General features: G+C 42.4%; 2 protein-coding genes across 3 annotated transcripts in view; both read left to right on the top strand.

Moving 5' to 3' along the window:
• The first annotated feature begins 5781 nt into the window (after positions 1-5781).
• Positions 5782-16676, top strand: part of napepld (N-acyl phosphatidylethanolamine phospholipase D) — a 53623-nt gene continuing 42728 nt past the window's right edge. The window contains exon 1 of one of the 2 annotated variants that reach the window (XM_084331182.1): positions 5782-5818. The gene's annotated coding sequence lies outside the window, so the exon portion shown is untranslated. Of the gene's footprint in view, positions 5819-11941; positions 12077-16676 lie in introns of those variants that run through there. The other variant, XM_084331181.1, reaches the window with a different exon arrangement.
• LOC311241527 (large ribosomal subunit protein eL24-like) lies at positions 8049-8597 on the top strand. Its single transcript, XM_084330375.1, has one exon. It carries the CDS (start codon positions 8077-8079, stop codon positions 8548-8550), a length of 474 nt encoding a protein of 157 aa, XP_084186501.1. The 5' UTR covers positions 8049-8076; the 3' UTR covers positions 8551-8597.

Genomic DNA, 16676 nt, shown 5'->3' with positions numbered 1-16676 from the left:
CGTGCAGTGACTTGAGGGAGGGCAGGGGAGAGCCGATCACCCTCTCTGCGGAGCGAACCACCCGCTGCAGCTTGGCGAGATATTTTGCTGCTGCAGCGGGGAACCAGGAGATGATGGAGTGGGTGAGGATGGACTCAATGATGGGCGTGTAAAATTGGGCCATCATGGTCCTCGGCAGTTTGTATTTATTCAACTGCCGGAGGAAGAACATCCTCCCCTGGGCCTTTTTTTAGCAGGCCCGTGATGCTGAGCTCCCATTTCAAGTCCCGGGAGATGGTCATGCCAAGGAATCGGCATGACTCCACGGAGGCCACCTGAGTGCCTCCCAGTATGATGGGAGGGGGCAGGGCTGCTTTCCTCCTGAAGTCCACTACCATCTCCACTGTCTTTTGCGCATTGAGCTCCAGGTTGTTGCAGCTGCACCAGCTCTGCAGCCTCTCGATCTCCCTCCTGTAGGCCGACTCGTCCCCCCTGAAGATGAGACCCACCAGGGTGGTTTCGTTAGCGAATTTCATGAGTTTGAACGAGGGGTGGAGAGAGGCACAGCTGTTGGTGTACAGGGAGAACAGTAGTGGGGACAGGACACAGCCCTGCGGGGAACCGGTGCTGCTGGACCTAGAGCTGGAAATGCTCTTCCCCAGCCTCACCCGCTGAGACCTGTTGGACAGGAAGTCAATCCACCTGCGAGTGGAGGCCGGCACCTGCAGCAGGGATAGCTGGTGCTCCAGGATGGGTGGAAGGATGGTGTTAAAGGCCGAGCTGAAGTCCACATACAAGATCCTGACATAGTTGCCCGCGCAGTCCAGATGTTCCAGTGTATAGTGCAGAGCCATGTTCACAGCATCCTCTGTGGATCTATTGGCTCTGTACGCGAACTGCGTATATTATGTATACATTCTAGTATAAAATATATTCATTCAATCTTTATTTATATAAAATATATACATAAGTCCTCTCTGGTAAACAAGAATACCCTGAAGACTCTGACAGGAGCACTCATTCAAGGGTACTACGACTATGCTTGCACCTCATGGTACCAAAGCACCTCAAAGGCGCTAAAAACAAAATTACAAACATCTAAAAAAAAACTGGTCAGACTACTGTTTAACCTTACTCCTAGAACCCACCTCACCCCTGCCCACTTTGACAACCTAGGATGGCTTAGAGTAGATGACAGAGTACAGCAACTTGCAATGGGCCTGGTCTACAAGATACACTATACGACCAAGGTACCCATGTACATGTCAAAATACTTCCCAAAGGTCAGTGAATACCACGACCACAACACCAGAGGGAGCTCCACAAATCATGTTAAACCCAGATTCGGCTCAAACAAGGGACTAAACACGTTTCGCAATTATGCCACATCAATGTGGAACGCCCTACCCACAGCTGTAAAGGAATGTGAATCACTACCCACTTTCAAAACCACTCAAAGAGGACCTATGGGAGACTGCAATTCGAAACTGGCCCCTGTAAATGTCCTAACCCAACCCCCTCCAATGTACAGTAAATTACCAAGTATGGTTTTGTCAATATTCCAATGTACAGTTTTGCTTGTACAGTGTCCCCCACCCCTCCTACCCAACCCCCCCACCTCCAATGTACAGTTCCCCCTACCCAACCTCCTCCAATGTTCAGTTTCTACGTCAAATGTATATACTCTCTTTTCTGGACTCTTTTTGTATCACAAACAGTACTATATTTGCAAATCTGGTATGTCATAAATGTATAGATGTAGCAGTACTGTCTATCTGTATGTCGTGTGTGTCATTATGTTATGATGAATTGAAAATGGGGGACCCTGATGTAAACAAGACCAAAGTCTTTCTCTGGTCTGCATCCCCTTAACAATTGTATGTATTGAGCTGTAGGCCTACTGTACTGTACCCATTCTGCTATCTGTTAATAAAGTTTTCAATCAATCAATCAATCTACAGTAAGTAATATTGAACAATGTTGTTTTAAAAGTAAAAGTCCAGGAAGATGGTAACTGTCACCCTGTGCTCAGTGCTGCAGTGTAAAGTCTGATGGCTGTCGAAATGAAGAAGAACATATCTGTTAAGTAGTACTACTACGTTTAAATATGTGGGAAAGAAATAAAAAATACATGAAAATGTGTCAATTCAATTTACTAATCTATTAGTCAACAAAGTCCTGTGACGCCTAGTTTTAGCCTCAGCTCTGGTAACCTTGGTCGGGTGGAGCTGAAACGCTTCTGGGGGGGTCTATCCCGGATGTTAAGTTGCTTTTGTGTTCGTCAAGCAATCTAATTTCCATTTACAGTGAAATGACACTCCGGTTCAGGAAATGAATTTAGTTTTTTCCTAATGAAACTGTCCTCGACATAATGACTCACTTATAGTTTTCATTATCTAAACCTTCCCTGCCCCATTGACGCACACTGTTCAAATGGGCCTCGCTGGCTTGATGTACTTTCTTTAAAAATGTAGTATACTGCTGGATAAGGACAACCCGCAAGTGAAATTAATGATTGACTTTCCATTCTAGAGAGACTGTGTTTGTCTGAAGTGAAGTTGGACATTGCCGTCCATTCATTGTGCAGCAGACCATGTACCTCCCCTTTTATATCATGGCCGCTTCTTAGAACTTTGCAACGGGTCGTGGAAATTATTTATTTATAGATCCCGCGTATGTCCAAAGTCGGGGTCTGCGTGTGTGCATCTATCTATGATAATATAATGTGTCAATAAATATGACGAGACACCAGCAGTTTGTAGGATGGAGTCGGTTTTACGCAGTTTCGTTTGTATTCACGTTAGGGGAGGCGTGCATGGGTCTCTGAAGGCTGGACTGGAACACGGATATGCAACGAAAAGATGCACCCGTCTTCAAGTCATTCAGTAGGTTTTGTGATCTGCACGGCCTCAGCCAGCTAATCACCCAACCCACACGTGTATGTGAATCAACTCAGACTACCATTGACCTCATTCTGACCTCCGACAAGTCCAAGATCTCCAAGAAAGGGGTTATAGCATGCGGGTTAAGTGATCATTATATGATATTCTGTACCCGCAAAAAACTAAAACAAAAGGCTGGCTGCCACAAAACAGTCACATCTAGAGACCTTAAAACCTACTCTAGCGAGGCCTTTAACCTTGAACTGGAGAGCCTGGACTGGTCAGATGAACTCAATGGTACACTGGTTGAAGAAACATGGCTTGGTTTCAAAACCAAATTCTCAACAATACTAAACGACATGGCCCCCCTAAGAACCACCAGGGTAAAAAATCGCGCTGAGCCGTGGATGCACTCCGAAATACTGGCCGCTATGAAAACCAGAGACAAAAAATGCTCTGAGTTTCGTAAAAGTCAGTCAAAGCTTACTAAAAGCACGAGCAGTGAACTCCAAGCCCACGTGACTGAACTCAAACTAGAAAGAAACAGACTAAGAAACGACGTAAACTCCATGATCAAAACTGCAAAAAAGAATTTCATCAATGACAAAACTGAGGAAAACAAAAACAAACCACGTGAACTTTGGAAATTACTCAATAATCAACTAGGATGCAGTAAAAAACTTAAAACCAGATTCTCAAACATAAACATAAAAACGGACAACACGCTCATCACAGACAAGCTGGATGTAGCCAATTACTTAAACATTTTCTTCACAAACATAGCCACAACACTGGTAAACAAACTACCCTCCCACTCAGGGCTTTATGGGGTAGAACACATAGTAGCTTACTACAAAAACCTAGGGGTCCGCAAGGACGACTTCAAGCTGGAAATGGTAACAACAGATGAGGTACTCAATAAACTGAGCGCCCTCCAACCTAACAAGGCCACTGGCCATGACAACATCCCCTCCAAATTCCTCAGAGACTCAGCAGCCGCCATCACCCCAATCATCACACACATAATAAACCTCTCCATAAAACAGGGACACGTCCCCAAGGACTTCAAAATTGCTAGGGTGACCCCTCTGCACAAAAAGGGCAGCAAATTAGACCCAGGCAACTACCGCCCTGTTTCTATTCTCACCTCCATCTCGAAAGTCATGGAAAAAATAGTCTACGAACAGGTCGAAAAGTACCTAGCGGAAAAAAATCTAATCTACGAATTCCAATCTGGCTTCAGAACATCCCACTCCACTGACACATGCCTTCTCTATTTGAATGACCACATCAAACAAGAGGTGGACGCAGGCAAATACTGCGGCATGGTCATGCTGGACCTACAAAAGGCCTTTGACACGGTCAATCACTCCATTCTGATTGACAAGCTAAAAGCAATTGGTTTTGATAGTCTATCAGTGAGCTGGATGCAATCCTACCTTGAGGGGAGGGAACAGATGGTGGAGGTAAACGGTACCCTATCCCCCCCTCTCACAGTGAGCTGTGGTGTTCCACAAGGAAGCATACTAGGACCGCTACTGTTCCTAATTTATGCAAATGACATGTCGTCAGCTTGTGACTGCAACTTGTTCCTGTTTGCGGACGACTCAGCCCTGCTGGTCTCTGACAAGAACAAGTTACAGGTTGAAAAAACCCTCAGCTCGGAACTAGGCAGAATCTGCATATGGCTCGCTGATAACAAACTATCATTACACATGGGCAAAACAGAGTCCATTCTCTTCGGTTCAAATAACAAACTCAGCAAGACCGACGGCTTCTCAGTTACAGTGGGTGACAATATTGTCACAAGGAAAGATGAAATTACCTACCTGGGTTCCATCCTAGAGGCTAATCTCTCCTGTGACAAAATGGCATCCAATGTAATAAAAAAAGTCAACCAACGAACTCGATTCTTGTACCGGATCTCCTCTCTGGTAAACAAGAATACCCTGAAGACTCTGGCAGGAGCACTCATTCAGGGGTACTACGACTATGCTTGCACCTCATGGTACCAAAGCACCTCAAAGGCGCTAAAAACAAAATTACAAACATCTCAAAACAAACTGGTCAGACTACTGCTTGACCTTACTCCTAGAACCCACCTCACCCCTGCCCACTTTGACAACCTAGGATGGCTTAGAGTAGATGACAGAGTACAGCAACTTGCAATGGGCCTGGTCTACAAGATACACTACACGACCAAGGTACCCATGTACATGGCAAAATACTTCCCAAAGGTCAGTGAATACCACGATCACAACACCAGAGGGAGCTCCACAAATCATGTTAAACCCAGATTCGGCTCAAATAAGGGACTAAACACGTTTCGCAATTATGCCACATCAATGTGGAACGCCCTACCCAAAGCTGTAAAGGAATGTGGATCACTACCCACTTTCAAAACCTCTCTCAAGAGACACCTACGGGAGACTGCAATTCAACACTGGCCCCTGTAAATATCCTAACCCAACCCCCCCCCCCCTCAATGTACAGTGTTACTTGTTGATACAGTGTGCCCCCCGGCCCCCCCCCCCCCAACCACCTCCAATGTAAATTACCCAGTATGGTTGTCAATATCCCAATGTACCCAACCCCCCCCACCCAACCTCCTCCAATGTACAGTTTTCTACGTCAAATGTATATACTCCCTTTTCTTGACTCCTTCTGTATCACAAACAGTACTGTATTTGCAAATCTGGTATGTCATAAATGTATAGATGTAGCAGTACTGACTATCTGTATGTCATGTATGTCATATATGTCTATATGAATTGAAAATGGGGGACCCTGATGGAAACAAGACAAACGTCTTTCTCAGGTCTGCATCCCCTTAACAATTGTATGTATTGAGCCGTACTGTATTGTACCCATTCTGCAATCTGTTAAATAAAGTTTTCATTCATTCATTCATTCACTCTCCAACGCTCTTTCAGTCACTCGACTGTTGTCAAGAACAGGTAAGGCTGTCTGCACTGTTTGATTGATTGATTGATTGAAAACTTTATTAACAGATTGCAGAATGGGTACAATACAGTACAGCTCAATACACACAATTGTTAAGGGGATGCAGACCAGAGAGATACTTTCGTCTTGTTTACATCAGGGCATAGCTGTCAACATTGGGATTTGAAAAAACGGGAGAGCTCAGCTGCTCTCTGCTGAGCTGCCTCGTCGCTGCCATCTACTGGTCAAAACCTGTATGTACCCAAGGACTGGGTGAACTACTAATTGCTACATTAAATTAATCAGATACCTGGTTGAAAGCTGTGTACATCCCTGCATTAAATGAATGGAAGTGTCAGTGTTTCTGTAGAGGAGATGGAACGCCTGCCCTTGTCGGCACTGCACAGCCGTGGAATCGCAAGGCCATATATTTAGAATAGATAGAAAGGGCACATTGTGGTGTATCATAATTAATTTGTTGAATACAATAGGATTTTTATAACGTTGACACAAATTAAGGAATATTTATACTAAGTTCTCTTTTACCTCTTATTTAATTCATTCATTAATTTTATTGTAGGTACTGTTTATATTGTACATAGTCCTGTGTGTTGTATATTGTGTCCTATGTTACTTTTGTGTTTATTGTCTCTTTCTATATACACCGTGGGAAGGGGGGCACGTAATTTAATTTGTCTGTATGTCTTGCACAAATTGGAAAATGACAAAGTTGACTTTGACTTTTAAACATGTGTCTATAGTGTCAGACACTAATTGTAATGTTAAAAACGGATACTGCTGTAATATAAAGTGAAATTCTACCATGCCTCAATGTATCAACTTTAAACATTAAATGTTAATGTTAGAAATGTTAATTTCCATTATTTCCACCATGTGCAACATTTCCTAAGAACAGCAATGTCCATTCTATCAACTCCAAATCTGTGCTATGAGCTCAATTCTCCCGGTGCATGCAGAAGTATAATTGCTGTCTTGTTTTGGATGAATGAGTAGAAATGAAAAACGGAAATCTTGTTTTATTAAAGTAGTTTTGACATGTGATATAGATAAAGATATTGTTTCATTGTGTATTGAGTAACTTTACATTTGCGCTTCATTACTTTACAAAAGTTATACTGGCACATGGGTCTAATACAGCAATGGATTATGGGTAAATGCAACGCTAAAGCAGTGCCAATGTAAGACTGACTTTACATTAAACGAATGACAATAATAATAGTATAAAGTAGGGTATTATTTGGACTAAAGAATGGTGTTGTCTCACCCTACTCACATGTTGAGGGAGAGCACCATACATTATACACTGAGAAACCACGGCCGAGAGTGAGCTCTCCAGGAACAACACTGTACAACTGTACAAGCAAAACTACATTGAAATATTTACAAAACCATACTTGGTCATTTACTGTACATTGCAGGTGGTTGGGTTAGGACATTTACAGAGGCCAGTTTCGAATTGCAGTCTCCCGTAGGTGTTCTTTGAAAGTGGGTAGTGATCCACATTCCTTTACAGCTGTGGGTAGGGCGTTCCACATTGATGTGGCATAATTGCGAAACGTGTTTAGTCCCTTGTTTGAGCCGAATCTGGGTTTAAAATGATTTGTGGAGCTCCCTCTGGTGTTGTGGTTGTGGTATTCACTGACCTTTGGGAAATATTTTGACATGTACATGGGTACCTTAGTCGTATAGTGTATCTTGTAGACCAGGCCCATTGCAAGTTGCTGTACTCTGTCGTCTACTCTAAGCCATCCGAGGTCGTCAAAGTGGGCAGGGGTGAGGTGGGTTCTAGGAGTAAGGTCAAGCAGTAGTCTGACCAGTTTGTTTTGTGATGTTTGTAATTTTGTTTTTAGCGCCTTTGAGGTGCTTTGGTACCATGAGGTGCAGTGCAAGCATAGTTGCAGCACCCCTGCATGTTGTATTTGCATGGCAGTTTAATGCAGACACGGACATCAGAAACTAGGGAGCGAGTTCTTGATTAGAGTGCACACTACTCTACTCAAAAACAATTCCAAACAGATTGTTGCTTTTCTGTATTTTGCACGTTTTCTTTCTCTGTGTGTGTTAACTTGTAACTACATCCTTTAAGTGGTTATGCTTTTTTTACTGACACACAGCTCGTTCTCTCTATGTTGAGCCTTTCATAAGAGCATTACAACTGGGCCACTTCTATGTATTCAAGAGCTAATGGGTCTATTTTAAAATGTGTGTCCCAACTTTCCTTTCCGGTTCGGTGCTCTCTCTCGCAGCCATCATGAAGGTCGAGTTGTGCAGTTTCAGCGGCTATAAGATCTACCCCGGCCATGGCCGCCGCTACGCCAGGATAGACGGGAAGGTGTTCCAGTTCTTGAATGCCAAGTGTGAGTCTGCGTTCCTCGCCAAGAGGAACCCTAGGCAGATCAACTGGACTGTTCTGTACAGGCGCAAACACAAGAAGGGCCAGTCAGAAGAGGTGACAAAGAAGCGCACGCGTCGTGCAGTGAAGTTCCAGAGGGCCATCACTGGGGCCTCCCTGGCTGAGATCATGGCCAAGAGGAACCAGAAGCCAGAGGTCCGCAAGGCCCAGCGGGAGCAAGCCATCCGGGCTGCCAAGGAGGCCAAGAAGGCCAAGCAGGCGACCAAGAAGCCCTCTGCCACAAGCACTAAGGCCCCCACCAAGGCTGCACCAAAAGCCAAGCCCCAAAAGCCCATGAAGGTCAACGCCCCTCGTGTTGGTGGAAAGCGCTAAATCTGTCCGTCTTGGTTGTTAATAAAATATTCTTGGTTAAAAGATGAGTTGGTATCTTGTTCCTCATTGGGTTGAGTTGTTTGCTCATCCATTCCAAGGTTGGGGCCAGAAGATCAATCCCTCTAAATCTGCTCTAAATATATCAAGTGGAAATCTCTATCAAATGGATTTTTTTTTTGGTCCACCTTTTCTCCCATTTTCTATATTTTCTCCCATCCCAATTTCGTATCATCCAATTCAACCCTCCCCTGTTTCTTGCCTCCCACAAGCCGGCTGCAATGTGGACTAAGTCATACATAGCACAAGTCCCCTCCGGTACTTGAGGTAACAGCCGTCGCATCTTTTCACCTGCGCAGCTCGATCTCAGTGGCGAGGAGTAACGCATGGGAGGCTCACGCCTCACACTGCCCCCGACAGTTCCTGATTCTACTGCGCAGACGCACCAACCGACCTGTAGGAGTCGCTGTCCACAACGCCCGATCCCCACCCATCAGTTTCCCACCCCCTAATACGGCCAATGTGTATTAGTATGAACGACCAGCTAAACTGAATGTGGAGCGCTGGGCTCGAACAGGCGAGCCCAGCGTCTCCGCATTTCTGGCGAGCGCCTTGGCCACGTAGCCGCCCTTATCAAATGGACTTTATAGACATTAAGATATTTGAATTTATTTTCGACCAAGTTGCATTTGATTCCAATTGCTGACATGCTTATTTCTTCTGGATATGTTGGTCATTCATTTTAATTTGCCATATAAACCAGAAAAGATAGCAGTGTATGATGGTTAAATTGATTCGGATATCATGCTAATTTATGTATTGAAAACTAATAATAATTGTGTCCTTTGTACAGTGTCTCCCCCCCCCCCCCCCTCAATGTACAGTTTTGCTTGTATATACAGTGTGCCCCCCAACCACCTCCAATGTAGATTACCCAGTATGGTTGTCAATATCCCAGTGTACCCAACCTCCTCCAATGTACAGTTTCTATGTCAAATGTATATACTCCCTTTTCCTGACTCCTTCTGTATCACAAACAGTACTGTATTTGCAAATCTGGTATGTCATAAATGTATAGATGTAGCAGTACTGACTATCTGTATGTCATGTATGTCATATATGTCCAGATGAATTGAAAATGGGGGACCCTGATGTAAACAAGACGAAAGTCTTTCTCTGGTCTGCATCCCCTTAACAATTGTGTGTATTGAGCCGTACTGTATTGTACCCATTCTGCAATCTGTTAATAAAGTTTTCAATCAATCAATCAAACTAAGTGCTTATCAGTTTTCACAACACTATAGCAATATCGCTTAGAGTTAGACCTCTAGTTGGATGAATGAATGAAAACTTTATTTAACAGATTGCAGAATGGGTACAATACTAGTACGGCTCAATACACACAATTGTTAAGGGGATGCAGACCAGAGAAAGACGTTTGTCTTGTTTACATCAGGGTCCCCCATTTTCAATTCATAATGAAGTGGAGACTACAGCCTAGGCAACGATTGGCTACCGATTTGTTAATACAAACTCAGTCTTCTCTCTCTGGACATTGAGCCTTAACAATGGGCGGCCCGGTGCGGACCGTGTCACTTACGTCAAACTATCGGGATTTTGTGCCGACGGAGTTGCTATCGACAGACTGGTCATTATCGCCATACCTATTGTCAAGTTACTAGCAACTGGCGAGATGTTGCGTTCCGTTCGTTTGTGCACTTTTACTTTCAAAATAAAAGTACGGGTATTGTCGTTTTACAATAAACCATTGATCAAATCAAAATATCCAAGGGGATCTGTTTGAACTTTGAATGGAAGCAGACTAGATTTAGTTTATAATCCCTATCAAGTACATAGCTCAACAGATATAGGCCTACAATAAAAACCAAAGGGTATACAATGTATATAATCAAACACACAATGCTGGTGTCAAATTAGAAGTTAGTCTTACTTATGCCAAAGTACAAGAGCTATATTAGATTGACCTATTATAAAGTCTGATGGTGGTTGGGATTAAAGAGTTCCCCCACCTCTTGGTTCCATGTTGAATGCAGTCACAGCCACGCACCCCTCTTTGACTTGGTTCCATGTTGAACAGTACTGTCTATATCTGTATGTCACATATGTCATTATGAATTGAAAATAGGGGACCCTGATGTAAACAAGACGAAAGTCTTTCTCTGGTCTGCATCCCCTTAACAATTGTGTGTATTGAGCCGTACTGTATTGTACCCATTCTGCAATCTGTTAATAAAGTTTTCAATCAATCAATCAATGCAGTGACATCTCTGCAGAAGATTATCATAAAGTATGCACAACGTCACCCCCCTGTAATAAACATGCAGACTATATGAGTGTGTTTTGCTTCGGGTAGTCGATTTCAAGTGCCCAAGTCAAAAGGCTTGCTTATATATACTGTCCTCTACTCTGTTCAGCACCAAAACACTTCCATTCAAAATGTGGCTGATTCAGATTCAGATTCTTTCAGTTTCAGATGTGTGTTTTAGACTCAGAGGAACACGCCAACATTATGGGAAATGTGCTTACCGTCTTCTCCAGTCAGCCGGATAGCTTTCTATTGAACAGACAGAGAGTGAATTGGTATCTATCTTCTTGTCTGACAGTAAGCACATTTCCCATCATTCCTTTGATTCTATAGAGGTGGTGGATTCCAACATGATTCATCAATTGCTTTGTTTGAATCAACATCAATAGTAGAGCTTGAATGTTCACACCCTGTGGTTTGGCCAGTGATTTTGCCGGCTTGTTGCAGTGAAGTCCAGTGTGTTGTGATCCAGGAGGACACACATAGTACAGGTGAACACGGGCATGAAACATAACTTGAGGATGGCTCTAATGGCAGTGGTTCTCACAGCGGCTTTACGTGGGGAGCATTGCAAGCTCAGGGGTCGGTGAGAAGATCTCTTTTAAAAACCACGTAAAATCTAAGAATCTCAGAATCAAAACACACACATGGTTTCTATTTTTTTCTCATCCATACACATAAATGTGCTATAGATAAAACATTTTATGTAGAGTAATCGTTTATATCTTTAAAAATACATCCACAGAGCTTTTGGAAAGGTGCAGAATAAAAGTATTGCCCCCCCCCCCCCCACCACAAAAAATATTGATGAATGCATTTATAATTTAAAAGTTTTTTGCGGGTCCAAAATTAATGTTGTTGTTTACTTCATAATGCTGGCATTATATATCCCCTCCCTACTTCCCATTTCCCCCACGTGGAAGAATGCACCTGATTGGATCAATTACATGCTGGTTGTGCTCTAGTGCGACATCTAGTGGTTTGTCATTTAGAACCTTTATTCTGGAAAAAAAAGGAAGTAGAAGTTGATGTGATTCTGCCGCTGGCTTGACGCGAGTCGGTCACCATTATATCCATACGGCAGCTCTAGACCAGAGGGTTTAGCCCGCTGGCAGGCATCTGCTGTAGTACGGGTTATTATAAAAAGCAATGTTCCCGAACTAACAGATAAAACCCGTCTGGTATTCTCTTTGCTTCGAAGAGGTAGGCTATCCCACATGGAGAGTTATTATGAATGTCAGTTGTGTATGGGAGTTAATAGCCATCGATTAGTCGATTCTCGGTTTTATATCGACGTGCGTACAGGCTAGACGTAGTTAAATTGCAAAACTGTCCGCCTGTGTTTTGTTATTATTGTCGTCAGCCCGTCTATATATGTTTCTCCGTCTTTCTGTTCTGTCTCATCAACGATCACACAGTCCTGTAATGTTGCAAAGGCTGCTCTATATAGACGCGGTGGTCAGTCAACATGATCCGAGCACAAAGCACAGTTAAATGGGCACTGCTAGTCGTGTTAATAGTTTCTATATTATGACAACATCAACTTTAAAGTGATGATCAATACTGTAGCGTAATGTTTGTTTTTATAATTTATGACAACATCAGCATGCTGCCGCTTCTTATTACGCTCGTTTGGTTTTGTTGTCTCGCTGTAGACAAGTCTGTTCAGTTTGTTTGCCAAGAGCATGGTTATTAAAACGGTATAGTAGTGTTCCAGAGAAGAGCATGCTCCAGGCATAGGGGGAAGTAGGCTAACATTTTGCAAAAGTATTTAAGAAGAAATGCCTGATTGATTGATTGATTGACTGAAAACTTTATTAACAGATTGCAGAATGGGTACAGTACAGTAGCGTCAGCTCAATACATACAATTGTTAAGGGGATGCAGACCAGAGAAAGACTTTCGTCTTGTTTACACCAGGGTCCCCCATTTTCAATTCATCATGATATATAGGACACACACGACATACAGATAGACAGTACTGCTACATCTATACATTTATGACATACCAGATTTGCAAATACAGTACTGTTTGTGATACAAAAAGTGTCCAGAAAAGAGTGTATATATACATTTGACGTAGAAACTACATTGCCTCTTGTAGATTATTACTCTACATTACTCTAAACTACTGAAGTTAGTGTATAGGCTACAGAAGTATAGGCCTGAGTGCCAAAGGTGAAAGTGCACATTCTACTGTATTAGGACTGGAGGTTATTGTAGTTCAGTGCTTAAGATAAATTAATACACTTAAGGTCTCTAGAGAATAGTTGAGAGGTGTTAACCTATAGGGGCCCATGTTGTAAAAGTACATTTTCTCCTTTACAGGCTATTATATCCATATAGGCAATATTTATTTGTGGCAAACCAACACAACACCAGACTGGCCCAACACAAGCAGATTACCCAAATTGACACAATTAGTATAAAGGTGTTGTGTTATGTATCTTATCTTTGAGCCTTTGGGAAACACTATGCTGGTTCATGTACAGTAAGTAGATTATAGTGCCATTACAGAGAAGAGGACTCTGTAGAACCACAAGGCCTCATTCCAGATGTTTTTAAACTTCATGTAAAAGCTAATAATATAATTTTCTTAGAATAGGAATGGATGATTACGGCAAAAATCTACCAAAATTCGACTGGTGACGAGTGTTAAAGCTTCACTACGTAGTTTTGGGAAGAAAGAATGACTAGAATAATTAGTTACAAATGCTTGGAACCTGTTTTTGTTATCGACTCAATTGTTAAAAAATAAATTCTTACAATCCTAAAATTGATCTTACTATGCCTTGTTTCAGTGGATGTGTGAAGATTTCCTGCTAAATGTTATTTCTAGCACGCCTCCCAGGGTTCCTTGAGCTGAGTTTCTGCTGAACTACTATAGAAACTCAGTCGACCAAATTACCTATTTTGACAACAATGGCAGGTACTGGCCTCCTGAAACCAGCACCTATAGGCCTAATTGAGACGACATTAAATCCAAATAGAATTCGGACCTTGTGAATCGAAATGTAAATCGGTTTAATCGGTGTCGATACCCAGCCCTACTGTTTTGACTTCTCAGGAGGTAAACATTTCTGTCTACAAACTACACATAGTGCGGCTTTAAATTAAGGTCCTGTTCATAACCTGTCTTATTCTGTAGACTATTGTTTAGGCTAATCTAACAAGATTGACCCTGATTTTCTTAAACTGCTAGCCTAAAGCTGTGAGTGTTTAGTTCTGTTCCACAGCAATCCATTGTTTCTTTCCTTGTGGCTGTGTTTAGTGTGGTGCAACAGTCTATTCAGTTTGCCAAGAGTATTGTCAGCACTGTAGAATATAACGTATGGAGTACCTTAGACTAGAGCAGTGATTCTCAACCTTTTTCACGTCAAGAATGCCCAGGACTTCGCCCACGTCGATACACATTTCCCCATTTGATAACATTGTGTCTCAGGGAATCTGAGAAGATCTTTGTTGTTAGAAATGGTTAAAGAAACATTATGGGAAATGTGCTTACTGTATTCGCCAGAGTCAGACAAGAAGGTAGACAGACACCAAGTCAAGTCAAGAGTTTTAATTGTCACGGCATACAAGTATACAATGAAATGCGGGTGGTCTTGCCCGCAACGATGTGCAATACAGTGGTACAACATATACTAGAATCCAATAAAAAAAAAACATTGTGCAATAAACAGGTAACAGGTAACATGGTGTGACATCTTGGTATCTGTACATAGTTATTTACAGAGCATATATGGGTGATTCTCATGAAATCTTGATTTCAAAATTTCAAAAAAAAATTTCTAACAAACTTGCATCAACACATTTCCTTTCCAAGCACTATAAGCCAGGTCTGGAGTATATGTGAATAATAATTAGAAAATATTTATTTACAATTTAACACCTTTTTGAACACATTTTCCAAAATAAGTCCTTCAAATTCTCATTACCGCAACGGTCTTAAAACTTCAAGATAATAAGAAAAGCGTATACATTTTCACAGTTTTAAGAATTGATTATTAACAGTCATAGACACATACCTGAAACTATGAGATAATATATATCTTTAAATAATAATTTTTAGAATAGTTTGTCATATTACTCTCATTACCGCAACACCTTCTGCAGTCGTCAACCTCATTTTTGTGATATTTCATGGAAACCTGAATTTGTCTTAAAATGTCATTGTAAACCTGAAAGCACATAACAAATAGATCATGGACATGCCTTTAGAATCAAATTATAATTGTTCACTAAATTAAATAAACATTAAATTAACAGCTGTTGTGGTAATGATACATGGGTTTCGGAAATGAGATTAATGATTTCGGTAATGATAATAAGTATGCTAAGTGTTGCCAGACACAACTCGAGGCTTAAAGGTCAACCTCCACGTTGTATTTTTGTTCAATAAACAATGTGGACTAGGCCAACAGTGGCTTTCATGAAGAAGGGAAAAAAAAGTATTGAAATTGACCCAGTTTTAGCGTTTTTATCAAACATTTTGTCTGCCCAACACAATCGCACGTGCATATTTTAATCAATGGTTCATAACGTGCGTGTGTAATCGAAATGATCGTCACAACAGGTGCAGGGCACCAGGGGGGTCACCAGGGGGCGCTGAGAGTCACACAGCTAGTGGCAGGCAGAGAGCCTTGCTACCATAGATATATGCTTGCTACTACTAGCCGAATGAAAACGTATCTGTTTCACCTCACTATTGCTCCGTGATTATAGCCATCCATCCATCTCTAAAGCTAACCACTATTTGTAAAAGCCACAACCACATTACCATATTTGTAATAATGTAAATCATTGTGTCGTTGTACACATATTGTGTTTATAACGTTAGTAGATAACATAGCTTAGCTTGGTAGCTATTGTGCTAACAACATATCCCGACATCCGGCTCGCTGGCCGGCATGAACGGCCGACCCAAAATGGTTCTCTCCTCTCTGTACACCCCCGTCCCCACGGGTGCCCTGCCGGGGGGCCCATGGACGCGACGGCGGCGGCAGCCGTAGGGTGCTCGAGCCCGTAAAGGCTGGTGTTAAACGATAGCTATGAGCTAACTAGCGCTGCGGGCTCCGGCGCCCTGCGGCCGCCGCTGTTGTCGAGTCCACAAGCTCCTCCGCGGGGACGGGGGCACACAAAGAGGAGAGAACCACGGGGACGGCGGGCTATAGGCTAACGTCAGTGAGTGTAGCAGGGACGGCGGAGATATAGGCTAACTATGATGCACCGAGTGAGCCACCATTGATCTAGTACTATGACCCGGACGGACATAAGGCATACGTTTCCTGAAGTGACGTCACAGCCGTGCTAGGTGCTAGCGTCTGATAAGCTTTTAGATTCGGCTCATTAATATGCACCTGTTGTGACGTCAGCGTTTGATAAGCTTTTTTGATTCGCGCGTGCATGTTATTCGTGCGTGGACCTTTTTAACTCTTTCAGAGTGGCATTTCCGGTGTCAAATGGAAAAAAATAAAGAATGAAATTATATACCAATGATGTAAACTACCCATAATTGATCAGTAGGGTTTAACCTAGAGGTTGGGCTTTAAGAGCAAGCCTGTTGGTTATTCAAAGCAAACCACTTGGTGTGTCTGATTAGCCACAAACACCAAAGCAGTCAATTACATTTGTGTAATTTTACTTGCATCACAAAATTTAGGTAACAACAAATTACATAATTATGAAAACCTCTAATTTACTGTCTATTTTGTCAAGTTAACCTTTTTAATGAGAGATTATTTCAGGGCTTGCCAACGCTCACTGACTGCAGTGACTGGATGCTTTCATAAAATTGCAACTA

The sequence above is a fragment of the Notolepis coatsorum genome (genome assembly GCF_963971535.1).
Source record: "Notolepis coatsorum genome assembly, chromosome: 15".
Taxonomy (NCBI): domain Eukaryota; kingdom Metazoa; phylum Chordata; class Actinopteri; order Aulopiformes; family Paralepididae; genus Notolepis; species Notolepis coatsorum.
The sequence above is the reverse complement of the archived record's forward strand: the minus strand, read 5'-3'. Positions and strand labels throughout refer to the sequence as shown.

Bases quoted from the DNA above. Each gene is read 5' to 3' on its own strand.
- LOC311241527 (XM_084330375.1), top strand. From the start codon at position 8,077: ATGAAGGTCGAGTTGTGCAGTTTCAGCGGCTATAAGATCTACCCCGGC.